At 45.3% G+C, this 13,566-nt stretch overlaps 1 protein-coding gene across 6 annotated transcripts in view; it reads right to left on the bottom strand.

The window, feature by feature from the left end:
* Positions 1 to 957: 957 nt before the first annotated feature.
* LOC118517203 overlaps positions 958 to 13,566 on the bottom strand; it is a 50,795-nt gene continuing 38,186 nt past the window's right edge. Inside the window, exons 1-5 of one of the 6 annotated variants that reach the window (XM_036063161.1) lie at positions 7,270 to 7,384; positions 7,078 to 7,188; positions 6,703 to 6,885; positions 2,421 to 2,667; positions 958 to 2,350 (exon numbers count right to left, since the gene is read on the bottom strand). In XM_036063161.1, the coding sequence (XP_035919054.1) occupies positions 2,064 to 2,350; positions 2,421 to 2,667; positions 6,703 to 6,885; positions 7,078 to 7,188; positions 7,270 to 7,299 (858 nt within the window). In that variant the 5' untranslated portion in view covers positions 7,300 to 7,384 and the 3' untranslated portion in view covers positions 958 to 2,063. Of the gene's footprint in view, positions 2,351 to 2,420; positions 2,668 to 6,702; positions 7,189 to 7,269; positions 7,385 to 13,566 lie in introns of those variants that run through there. The other 5 variants (XM_036063162.1, XM_036063163.1, XM_036063164.1 and 2 more) reach the window with 5 other exon arrangements.

Genomic DNA, 13,566 nt, shown 5'->3' with positions numbered 1-13,566 from the left:
ATAGACCGCACCGATAAGGCAGTGATGTCACTCTCTTAAAGGGAACGTGGCGTGAAAATTTCGCTTTCATTCTCTCACCATTTCGCCCAGAAACTAGAGGAAGCACAGGGCGATGAATGGGCAGAAGGGAACATAAAAACTGAAAGTTGCACCTGGTGGTGGTACCTGATGGCTTGTGTTGCATCCGATTGATCTCCTACCGAATCTCGTTCCTTTGGACGTCGTCGTCGTAGCTCAAACCTTCGCGTCCAACAGCTTCTAATGGTGATGAGCACTTCTTTTTGCACACTACGGATGAGATAGGTGATGGTTCGGAATGTGGCACGCAAATGTCATGCGTGGTGGTTTGAGTTGGAAGGTTGGATGGTGTAGTTTTTCTTTCTAACTTGCCTTAGTGGTAGTCACTGATGAACCGCTTTTTTCATGTTTTAATTGTGGAAAAATCAGGAGCAATTTACGAATAGTTTTTGAATTATTGAGTTCCAATCTCGTCAGTTACATTCCTATTATCCGGTTTGGATGTGGTTAAGCTTAGTTCTCTCAATAAGAATTTCATTGTAAGTCAATTCGATCGAAATGGAATACTTTTGCGCTACTAACAGATGTAGAATTTCCCTTAAAGAGTAAATTACACGCCCAAAATCCTGTCTCTCGCTGAATCTGTCAATTGTATCTTTGAAACCCCTGTAAAACTCCAGTTTACCAACACTTGACTCAATAAACCCTCTAAAGCAGCTCTTAACAAGCGACCAAAGCTGGACAACCGCTGTGACACACTTGTATGCTACTTTGCAACTTGTATTGAAACCTTTCATTGGATGAAATATTTCACGGAACGAAACATTTTTCAAATTCAAATACGAATGCGTTGAAGAATTTAAAAATGAAATGCAGTAAATTGACATTTTCTCAACCTTTATTTTTGCTCGTATTAGAGTAGTAAAAATAATTAATTCATCTGATCATTTTGATAAAATTGAAATTTATTTCTTCAAACTACACAAAAGGTTTTGTTGTTGTTGTTGCAAATATTTACAGCACGTGAAACACTGATGTTGCTCAGCATTGCTACCAAAATACATTTATATCATTACAAACGCACGTATGCCGCGTGAATGCCGGTTGTCTACATTCACTTGGATGTTCTTACACCCTCTGTACAAATGGGAGAAACGCATCGTCCTCCACAGACATCATATGCTTTGGCAGATAGGGAACGCCAACTGTAAGCCAATTGTACGATGCGTGTATGCGTATGTGTTTTGAGTAATAGCTTATATATGCTTGCAAATACGGTGAAATAAGAAAACTTTCATCAATCAGTTCTAACAACTAACATGGTTTGTGTCCAATTTTCTTCGCCCACTATTTTTCCGACTCCGTCTATGCCGGTCGCTTCGACCGGTGGTCGATCGTACCCACTGATCGTGGGGACATGATGTCTCATGTGTCTTATTTTCGTTTATCACAGACATACATTTAATTCACACTGACCAACTCTCCCGTTCCGTTCGATTCCATTTTCGTCCTATCCCTTAAAGCTAGTCACTTAAGCATCTACAAAAAATGTGGCACTGCAGTCTAGTCGTTCTAGCTATCTGCTATCGTCCCGAAGCAATATGGAGTTCGCTGCTGAACGTGTTGTTGTTACATGAAGAGATGTGAATGTTCTTAAGGTCTAAGAGTAGATAAAACCATGGATCTTAACTGTGAGTGAATAACCTGAATTCTCTTTCGAAGGGAGGTGAGTGTGTTGTCTGGGAGTTCTGATGCTAACATATGTTCTTCTTCTACATCTCGTATCCTTTATCTTTAGTTGCCTATCGCACAATCACGTCATTACTTATCGGCCTCTCAACTAAAATCCATACGCTTGATTGCACTTCGTCCTTAGAGATTAAACACGCACACGAAGAGAGGAATTGCCGAGGACACAAAGGAGAAGCTTGGAAAATGAGTTTGAAAATAAACTCCTACTACTTCCGGACACACACACATTCTCTGTTCCCGTGTCATGGATGCTGTCTATCCTGTCCATTCTCGCTCTCTCTCTCTCTCACTCTCTAAGGACTTCGGTGCTTTACCGGGGCCGAAACGAACGCCTGCAGACTGAAGTAACGCTGCGTGTCACCGGTCGTAACGCTGGTAACGTGATTAAACTGGCACGGTTGCGAGATTTGTGACTTCGGTGGCAACACGATCGGTTTGGCACGCTTCTGTGTTTTGCGCTTGCGGCCCGGTGCCGATAGGGCAATGTTTTCCGGATTGCTCGTCAGCTCCTCGACCCGGACCCACATCTCCCGGGCAGCTTGGTTCGAATCGAAGCTGAAGCCGATCACTTTCCGATGATCTGTAAGGTAAGCAAATACGCTTGTTTAGCACGATGCTAGCTTCTCGGGGATGCGAAGACCGGCGCTTACCTGCTGATAGACACATCGTATGGAAGGCAGCCGCTGCCACCTTATAGTCGGACAGATTGTCGATGGTATCCTTCCACAGGGCGAAGCACGTACCACGCTCGGCCAACACGAACGACACCCTCGGCGTGCAGCGTGACCGTGTGCTGCCCTTGTCATGGAGCAGCACCGGAATGCCGGTAAACACTAGGCGCCAGTCCTCCTTGCCGACGCGCTCGTACAGATTGGCCAACGATGAGCTGACGTACACCTGGAAACGAGAAGAGAGAAATGAGAAGCGTGTTTGTAAATTATTATTCATGCTCATGGTCGGAGTGAGACGTCTCACTTTTGGTCCCAAACGTACTATGGTCAAAAAGGGGGTTTTCTGGAAGATTTTTAGATTTGAAAATCATTTGTGGAATTTCAGAGATCTGAAAGTTGGATTGACTCTCTTGTATGGAAGACTGACTATCCAGCTACGGGTATTTTAAGTCAACAGGAGCCTCCTGAGGTTCTAGTTCCTTAGACGAAAACTTAACCTAGATGTGTGTTAAAAAATATTTACTATACCTAGTGATAATTGTAGGAAAATCTTCTTGTCATTTACGGTCAACGAAAGACAATATAAGGCTGAGTCTTTTTGACTAAGATATGACCTTTCGACTGAGACCACATTGATGCATAGTTACCATAAATACTAAATTGGCCGGCTTGTTGTTCTAACTTGCCCATAGTGCCATACAGTAGATCCTCATTTTTCATAATAGAAGCACCGTTCAACCTCCAACAGCGTGTATAGTAACGGGTTGAGCTGCAAGGATTCGCTTTGTGGAGGATTTTATTTGCAATTTAGATCAACACACAGAGTTGCCTTCTCGTGCAGCATATGTTAATAGTGGACGGGAGCTACCCAAGCTCACCTCGCAAGGACCAAGGATTCTTCTCGGAAAGTCCACCAAGCCCAACGCAGCAAGTTGGTGTACGTGTCTTTTGATTCTTTCACTTCCCCTCCCGGCTCAAAACTTCAACCCTGAATGATTGGAACTGTTCAGGCATGATGGAGTGAGTTCCCTTTTTTTGTGCAGTCTTCTCTACGGCGAGTCCTATGAAGGAGTCTTCCTTTCTCAACAAAAAAAAAACAGCAAGCAAAAGTTTATGCTAAATGTGTTTGATAAAGTTTACCCATTCTGACCTCTTCTTTTTTCTTTTTCAGAGGTACTTTATTTGTGGTTCGTGCGCACCACCCCAACATATGGAGTCATGGCCGGGTAGCGCATGAACGATTGCTGCCGCAGATTTAGACGTTATTTTCCGGATGCTTTTACGGTGTAACAACACGGCAACAGCTTCTCCCGCGGGACAACTACCTGCCCGGGTGCGGTATAGCAATGTGTGTAATGGCATTTTTTGGCGCCATTTCCGATGCTAATAAGCCTCCCCAGTGCTGTTCCGGCACGACCCAGCGAATGTGGCATCTTGTAAGGCGTTTGTTTAACAGTTTCAAGGTTTTATAATGAAACGCAAACGAAAGGCGCACAGATGAATTGCGAGCTGTTGATTACGGTTGCGGTAGGATGGAAACATAACCGAACCTTACCCGAAGAATGACTCCAGTGGGAACCATTATGGTGGGTTTGGTGCAAAAAACAGAAAAAAAACGACCGGACACGTTATGATTCTTAAGGGTGAGTGAGGGAGTCACATCGCTCGTTTTGTTTCTCCACGTCCCCATTTAGCTTAATAAGAGCAGTTTTATGGCGGTGTTGACTAAAAACAGTAACCAATTCATTAACTCGTTACGTTTTTCACTCCCTTCTCACTCGAGATCAATTAGATGACCGCACTTTGTAACGCTGTGAACCATAGTCATTTCTCTTGGAGAAACGTTTTGTGACTGGACCGGCCTATTTTATGATCTAATAAACGATCATCATTTATGTACTAAGTAGGTCTCTTGTTTGTTAGAATGCGGTTAGAATATCCAATGAGACATTGAAGTTTTCCAAGAAAATTAAATCCTCTTTAGTGAGTCTTCAAGATGATTTTGCAAAAATGTTAATTTCTGATTGGATCCCTGTAGGGTTGTGTAAAATCAGTGTCCCCATTCTTCGATTCTTCGCCATTTTCGGAGCTCTCTGGAAGTCCTCGTGTGGCAGAAGAATTCTTCGTAAAAAAACGCACAATCAGTGAGCCTTCAGCCCATCCTGCGACCTGTCGAGGATGTTCTTCTTCTGCCGGCAGTGCATTTACCATGAAGCATCTTCCTCCTGTAGCTCCGCAAAAATTGTATCGATCATTATTTGAAGCAGAAGTTCGGCTACAAAACGTTGCCACAGCTGCCAGTAAACACATTCCGAAAGCCACAAATCATCATTAACAGATGATAACTTTTCGATTTAAGATGCAAAATCACCTTTTCTTTGTTGTTGTTACCCCCTAGAGGGAGGCACAGTGTCCGTGGCGCAGACTGTTTGCCGATCTCCACATCTCGAGCCGTTGTTTGTCCTCCGTCTGGGCTCTCCGTCCTGATGGGCTGTTTTTTTTTTCGCGATGTGCCCTGCCGGAGGAGGAATCCTCATTTGGCGAAAGAAAGCACGAGATGGCCCGTCGATGTCTGTCTGTTCTTTCGTTGCAAACTCTCCACCCGTAAGTGTCATAATAAAAAAACTGGCGAGTATAAACATATTTCGCATTTAAGTAAATCCTCCCCTTGGGAAAGGGAAGCGAACTATACTCAGCAAAAATGGCATCCACGCACACACAACAATAACAAACCGAGGCGAATCGGAGAAAAGGAGAACATAAAAACAGCTCCGACGAGGACGTCCCACAGATGACATACCACAGCATCAGCAACAGCAGCGCACCAGTGGGAATATCAAAGTAGTCAAACTTTTTGCTGACTTGTACAGCTTCAACCGTCTTGTTGAACTTCACTCCGCATCTCGCTCGTCCAACAACGAAAACAAAAAAATGGTTTGAAAGATATCCGTATCGTGCACGTGGCTCATCACAACCGCCATCTTCCGGTCCGGATGGGTAAAGGTTTTTCTTTTTTCACCCGAAAATCACGTTGCCCATGACTTGCGTGCGTGCGTCACAGATATTCGCGCGCGCGTATGTGTGTGGGGGTTAGTTTTTCTTTTCCGCCAAAGCCTACTAAGTATGTCGCTGTCATTCGATCGTGATTACTCGCATGAAATTCCTATCCGGCTATGTCAAACAGTCAACAGGAAGAGGTGATGTGATTGTGGTGATGCCGTGACACTCGAACCGTTTTGGGACTCTCGAGAAGAAGATACATTAGCCGAAAGGATAACATTGGTGGACGAAGCGAACGAGCTATTGTTGTAGGTGACAGCTCGCCCCGGAACCACGGAAACACGTGACCCGGATTCACTGGGTTGCAGCATAGCATGGCGGCGTCAGAAAACGATTCTGACTCACGATGTGGCAATAATAATTGTCACTAATGTTGCCGCCGACTGAGAAAATTGAGCCCATATGGGGAAGATGGCGGTAGGTGTAAGGGCACACCACCCCACTAATGACTCACTGTTGTTCGTGGCGTCGTCCAAAAAGGGGGCTAATTGTTTGTTGACACCTTCTGCTCCACGAATAGCGCGGCGTACTGTTGCTTCCGGCCACATCGATAAGGCAGCAACACGGTTTTGCAAACAGTTTTTCCATCTCGGGGTGACATACTCTCCTACTATACTACGTGCAGCACACCCGTTTTATGGATATTTAATCTTCACGTTGGTCAGTAATGGAGAAGGTACTGTAAGCTGTCAATTGCGATAGTTTATGTGTCTTGGTTTTCACTAACGATTAAGAGTTTTACTGATATCTTTGTTTTTTATAGATTCTGAGAGTTCTCCTGCATAAAGCATCTTTCCCTCTTCTTCTTGGAACTTCAACTTCGTGATGTGTTGACTGAGGAACCTGTAGCTGTAGATAGGCAAGCCTTGCGTACAGGGGAATTGCATCCTGGAGGGATTTGATTCCCGGACCCCATCGTATGGAACCACCATCTCCACTACACGTCACCAGTTTCAAGTGAGCATCAACTCCGGCTAGTTAGAACCGAAGAGGGTTCCATTAAAACCCACCATCAATCGATTCCTCGAATGCACATGACATTAATTCTCCTACCCATTCGCCGTGTGCAATCGGCACTGGCAAGCGAGCACATGCACATGTTCCAATTATCACCTCGGCCGGCTTGGACGATGCTGCTGACATCATCCAGCCACTCCAGCCAATTGATTTATCGATGTGCCGCCCTGCCACCAGAACTCACCTCGGTACCGAGACCGCTGAAGAAGCTCTCGACCTGTGCCCGCTCGTAGTCGGTGATGATGCCGTTGTCCAGGCTGATGAGGTCGTGCTTGCTGTACTCGAGATCGTCAACGTCCTGCTCGTCAACGTCCTCCTGGGTGTAGCTCGAGTTGGGCGAGCTGAGCTGCTGCTTCGGTGGCTGCTGCTGAAGATGATGATGTTCGTGAGTCGCAAGAAGCGTACGGTGGTGCTGTGGCTGATGACGTTGATGGTTGTTGTGCTGATGATGATGATGATGGTGATGGTGGTGATGCTGATGATGGAGCAGGTTGGGATGGTGCAGCTGCATCGGATGTGACTGCGGGTCACTACCGTCCAGAGACCAGTCCTGCATTACCTCGCATATCTCCGAGGCCGAACCGTCCGAGCTGTCCGATTTGCTCGACGAGCTGGACGGACCACTGTGGTCACTCACTGACTCCAACCGGTGCCGCTGGAGGTGTGTCATCTGTAGCATCGGGAGAAAGAGCAAGAGAAAGGCGGTAAGAATTTTGCACCAGTTTCAACGGTTTTATCTACATCTCATTACTTTGGGAGATTTCGACAACAGTCGGCTCATTTCTATAACTCTTCCCGGCGGCAGTTTTAAGCGAAAGATTCTGACCACATCAAACTACGTGCACCATTCGACAGGCCCAGTGAGGAACTGCAACAGCTTTCACTCTCCAGCCCCCAAATCAAATGAATACCGGTAAGTGTGTGTGTGTGTGATAGCGATAGACCACCGATAAGAGTCCACATTGCATTTTTATCACGATATGATACGCATGTGCGCAAGGGTTTGTAGGAACTGCTCGATTGAAGTACTTCCGTTTAACATGAGCCTTCATTGTAGTGATTTGATGTGAACGACCCAAGGTCGTATGTCGTTACTTCAAATATTATCCTATCAATGAGCTGTGCTAATTTTGATAACAGCAACACGATAGTCAAATATTTCCTCGACAATATTTGTAAATCTTATTGCATTTTGGGGTGAAAAGTGTGTCGCAAAAATAGCATTAAAACGAACGGAGCAACCCATTAAATCTGATGCCTCCCTTGATGACTGTGCAGCATAACCGATGTCTGCCAGGTAGCTGATAAGAAGGGAACTCCCCTTTCAACGCCAACGTCAGAATTCGCTTGGTCCGTACATGAAGCGTCATCAGGTTGTTTATGTTCAGAATTGGTCCTTCCACTGATGTGAGGTTCTATGCCTCACCGATTAGATAAAGTATCGTGTCTCACACCTTTACGAAACCCTCGTCAATGGCTTGTCACGCCGATGGAGCAAAACCTTTCTCATCGACCAGATTCGAGGGGCCCGTTTTTGCAATTCTACATTGGCAAAAACGAATTTCCGTGAGGTCTCCTTGATTCGTCACTTGCTTTTATCGCGCAAAGGTGTAAATACTTTTTTTTGCTCCAACTGTTTATGTTTGTTAGAAGGGATTGTTTACCCTTTAAGTTTACTGTTTACTTTGCCGAAAGCATAACATAAAGGGATTCAAGAGGCAAAATAACTCCATCAGCACAGCTTTAAAAAGAAGCGAGCTCCCAGTATTGCACCGTCCACAGTCAAACGGTCCAGTCCCGTCCAGTGAGTCAGAAAGAAAAACATTCGTTTTGCATCATTTCGCTGCAATGGAGAGGATCAACAGACACACACAGAAAAAACGACAACGCTGTGTCTCTGTCCGTGTTATCCTTCGCTAGAAGCGGCCAGCAGCGTATGCTGTTGATCGTGCTCCGACGTGGATGGGAAGAAATGAAATGATTAATCAACTGAAACTAGGACAAACCCATCGCGCCTCGGTGGACAAATAGTGCGGTTTTGATAGGGTTAGCTCTAAGAGGGCAGCAGCAGCAGAAAAGGACAAGGCAGGAAAAAAAACTGGCAACAAAAGTGTACAACTTATCCCGTTGCCTTAAGCGTTGTTGTCATAGCATTGCATACTTTCAGGAGCTCCAGGGCGGGACAGTTTCAACCAACCAAGCCACCTTTAAACCGCACATTTTTCCTCCCGGGCACGGTGTGAGCAGCGAGTGAAGAAGCTTTCTTGCAAGAAAGCTGCCTTGGTTTTCTTGGCGCTTTTACATCATCATTTGAGTTCATAATGGTGCCCTTTTTGGTTTTGTTTGGCAAACCCACCACGCAGAGTGGAGCGCACAGAAGCTGCGCTTTAAAGCACGCTCGACTCTTGGTACTGCTTTTGCTGCAACGTGCCCTCACGCTTCCCTGGGTCCTTTCGGGAAGCGGAATTGCTTTCACATGATGAACGATATTCATCCATCAACCGTACCATGGTTGACTACCAGCAGCACAGCCCCATCCCGTTCCAGGATGTAGTGGGGAGCAGCAGTTTTCTGTGCTCATTTTCCCAAAACCGTTCCGTTTTAATTTGAGCGACAATGTTTTTGCCGTAGCTGTGAGTTATGTGCAATTATTCTGTTCTTTGTTTTTGTTGGGTGTTAAGATTAGGATTTGAGCTATTTCCTGGGAAAAAAATAATTGCAAACACCGCCATGTTTGAATGTTCACACATTAAAAACAGATTTTTGGTTTAGTTCTTGCGAAATAAAAAGGTGTTGAGCATCTGTCATCACTACTGGCTTCGATACTTTCTACCAAAATGCTGCAGCAGATCCACAATTCATTATCCTTGGTTTCATATTATTGTTGCAGCAAAGTTATTGCTAAGCTGTTGCGAAAAAATATAATAATAGAGTCCATACCATTGCAGTACGTTGACAGGCTAGAATCAAGGCATCTCTGAATGCATTCGTCATCATGTTAGGTGACTAGGAATTGGATGAGATCCTCAACTACAACACAGTAGAATACTAGGGCTGCATGCAGTTTTATACAGTCCTATTTGCGGATCATTAACGCTGGATAATTCTAGAAAAGTTCTGATCAACACAGATTAACACATTTTGGATCCTATGACTCTCTAGCCTTAAGGTCTAAGTTTACAGCTCTTTAAACAGTAGTCTGTTCCAGTTTTAGTTTACTTAACAACAAAAACCAAGTTATATTTGCTTTAGTCCAACCTTGTAGTAGATTGTTGTTTATTTGTTGAACAAACCAGTAAAAATTTATTCTGTAGACCAACGTTATCTGGATGACTGCTACGTACGATAAAAAACAGCCATTAGGAAAATTAGCATAGGTTCGTAATGTATTGCCTCCCATATCAAAGCTCGATTACACATTCGAAAACCTTCATTGCAGCACATTTTGTCGCATTAAAATTAATTAAAAGTTAACGTTTAATGTCATTACATCTCGGGCTTCCTCTAGCCGTGCCACGGCTCATACCGTACACATGGTTAAGCAAACGTTCATTTACATTAATTAATGATGGGACATGTTAATTATTTTTATGAAAGACATAAGGGTCTGCATGCCGGTAGCGAGCAGGGAAGGAAGATTTTTATTAATTGCCTCAAATCTTCCCAGGCCCTTTCCTGCTCGCTCTCGGTCTCTAACGACTAATGGAGTCCATTTGTTCGTATTCCATCATGAAGGAAAATTGAATTCCAACTTTCCAACTCCTTCCCGACGGTGGTCCTCGGTATCGTCGATGGCAATAAATGGGTAACGCGATTGGCAACGATCTCGAGACTCCCGACGGGCAGGGATCATTTGTTGAACCTACGCACCACCGAACGGGAGGATATGTCACTCTTCATGGGGAGTACATTCCTTCGACAGCACGACACGCTGCATCAGCGAAGAAGTAGCAGTAGTTGATAATGTTAATAGCGCTTCTTGAACAGCGAGAGAGCGTGGTAATCAATCGGCAAGTGCCTGCGAGCGATTCAATGTTGCAGTCGTCGGCTGCTGTTTGCGTATGCCGTTCCAGATTAGACTAATTCAATTGCCCATTCGTCTGCCATCGCAGCACTCGGTAGGTGGGCCCCAAGCTCACCAAGACACAGCAGGTCGTTCGGCAGTGATTTGCTTCTTCGCGTGCCTACACAAGTAGCGTTTGGTACAAATGGCATTTGCATACGACGGAAAAGCACACCCGACTACGACCGCACCGACCTGGTCGGATAAAGTTCGATGAGCTGTGGCAAGTTTACTGCTAATTTACTTCCAACATTGATTGCAAACGTGACCCACGAACTGTTCGTTTGGCCAAAAATTCATGAAAGCGCACCGGGTCAAACGGAGCCCGAGGAGCCGGAGGAGGAAGTGGTAGCTAGCAACAAGGTGTGAACAAGGCACACACAGAGTGAAAGTGTCGGATAAGTTAATTAAATCAATGTCTCGAGCGTATCTCGGGGTGGCCTATTCTGAAGGTACGATTGTTCCTCGTGACTACGGCCCGCTGTGGAATAACTTCTTTAGCAAACAGCCAAACAACGAGCAAAGGAAAGGAGGAAGAATTGTGCAAAAAAGCTGTACTCTTAGAAGGGAATAGATGAGAACCAGCAGCAGTAAGTAAAGGCACGTTTTTCGCTCCAACCCAGCACATCCTACGCACGTTGAAGCCACTCGAAGCGGATCGTTGTGGGGATGCTGCCGGGATTTTTAAACCCGCCGACGACTGTCGTCAGCGCCGCGTGCTACCAAAAGCAACCCACCGGAAGCAAGCACACCATGCAGCGAACGGAAGCTGCATTTGGCCGGTGTCCGGTCTAGTCTAGTCTCGGTTTGTCTACGCTTCACCAGTTCAAAGTGAAAATGCAATTCAATTACGAATGGCAGACGAACGGTGCAGACGACAGAATGTGTGGCATTCGGCATGACACAAACCCCCGTGAAGGTGTGCACTTTTCTCACGTGTTCCTGTTTGGGGGCGCCATTTTTTTGTCGATCAGATGCGCTTTTTGTTCATTCTCGACGTCCATCGGGAGCGGATAACATCAATGGGAAACTTTTACATAGAAATTGTGCAATCAACTGATAAGGTTATGGCGTTTGTTTTTATTGATGAATCTAAATTTTAAATCTCGTTAAAGAAAACTTTTAACACCGGGACATTCTAATGGAAAAAAATACTTTCCACGCCATATTTCAATTAACGCTACGCTTAACCCAACTGTTTCATCAATTTAGCAGAGTTTTTTGTTGTATAAATTATACGCACAGGCACACACGCATGACCAATTAGTTCTGGAAAGGACATATTAAAAAACTGATCCATCTATCGAATCCCAAAATAGCTAATTGGGTACGAACGGAAGAGAAAAATCGGAGGGAACAAAATAGTGCTCAATTGCGCCTGGTGGTATGCAAAACCGCAACACAAACGCATAATAGGATTGAGTGCTGGATTATAGGGAGATTTAAAAACACACACACACAGCACTAAATCTCACTGATGTATATCTGCACGTAACGCGCGTTTTGAATGATACCGCCGATCCATCAAGCGGTAATATTTTAAATCCTGGCGTCCACATGCACGGTGTAGCAAAAATCACATCACACGCCATAAATGCCGATGACAGCGCGGATTATAAGCTTCTGCATGTTCTGCTCTCGGTTTCGGTCGGCGTGCTTCATCCGATCGATTGCATTTAGTAGTTGTGTGCTCTTCACATTCGCAACCGAAGTGGCTCTTCCGTCACTGTACTGTACCGAGCTGCCTGGTATGCACATTCCGGGATGAAGTTGCCACGTACGAATTTAACTCCGACAGCGCAGCATCCTGGAGTGGGTACGATGCAATTTTTGAAGTGTCGTCTATTAGTCACGTACGCTAACGTTCTATTCACTTTCTGCGCCATTTTCTTCCACCGACCAAGAGGGTTCCTCTGGAGCGCACCCTGGCGACTTGAGTTAGTCCACTCTCCCGTAGGAGCAGGAAAGCGATAGTCGTGTGCAGCATTCGCGCCTTCAAATAGGTTTATTAAGATGCAATGCTCGTTGAAGTTGTGGAAGCGAAGCAAACTACGTGGGATGTCGGAGTTTACAAATTAAAATCATTTTCCGGACGAGATGGTCCGGATGGTCCACCCGGTACCGCACTTCAAAGCATCATTACCAAATCTAACTGAGTATGTAACGAAGATGCGCCGACTCCACCGTAAAACCCCCGCGGGTAGATAAAGTTTAGGCGTTAGGCTTCTTGGTGTTTCGGAAACTTAAGTCACACCTCGAGTGCAAACTCATGTTGTCGCTTCTTCGTGTGGCCGTTACGTAAAGTGGCGAAGGACTGTTTGAAGATTGGCCTGGCACAAAAAGGGCAACTTCGCTTGGCTACAGTCACCATCGTCACCAAACCAACCAGGAAGAAGCCCTATCGAAATGGCAGCAACACATTTCGGGGACCGTTCGGGAAAGAAAGCTGTCGTGCGGGACCAGAGCCACCAGCAAAGAGCAACTTTTCGAACGCTTCAATGCGACCGAAGACTTGCAAATCATGGTCGCGAATTTTTGCTGCTGGTGCTTTTCTTTCAGCGCAGGCACTCCTTGCTCGTGACATTTAAGGTTTTGTTCCTTGGGCGAGAAGATTTCGCCCGGAGTTTGATTGATGTTTAAACACACTTCAAGTTGTAAGCGCTGTACCACACCGAATCTCACCGCACCGTGTGAAACGAAGTGAATCCACATTCAAATCGAAAATGGAGAAATCAACGCCCCAAAAATCAACCATATGCATACGCAACTGACTGGCGTACATCGATTCACAAGACATCGATTTAATTTTACAACCACAAAACGAGAGAAGAAGTAGGAAACGAACTGACAACGACCAATACCGCCCGAGGGCTACAGGCTTTGGGCGTGGGGAGGGCCCAAAATTAATAACGATAAAATATGGTTACCTTGGGGAAACCACGGGGACGCAATTACGTTGGACCACTTTCATGTCACCGCAATAAG

Source organism: Anopheles stephensi, unplaced genomic scaffold, assembly GCF_013141755.1.
Source record: "Anopheles stephensi strain Indian unplaced genomic scaffold, UCI_ANSTEP_V1.0 ucontig65, whole genome shotgun sequence".
Classification (NCBI taxonomy): Eukaryota; Metazoa; Arthropoda; class Insecta; order Diptera; family Culicidae; genus Anopheles; species Anopheles stephensi.
Note: the sequence above shows the minus strand (reverse complement) of the source record. Positions and strands in the feature narration are given on the sequence as shown.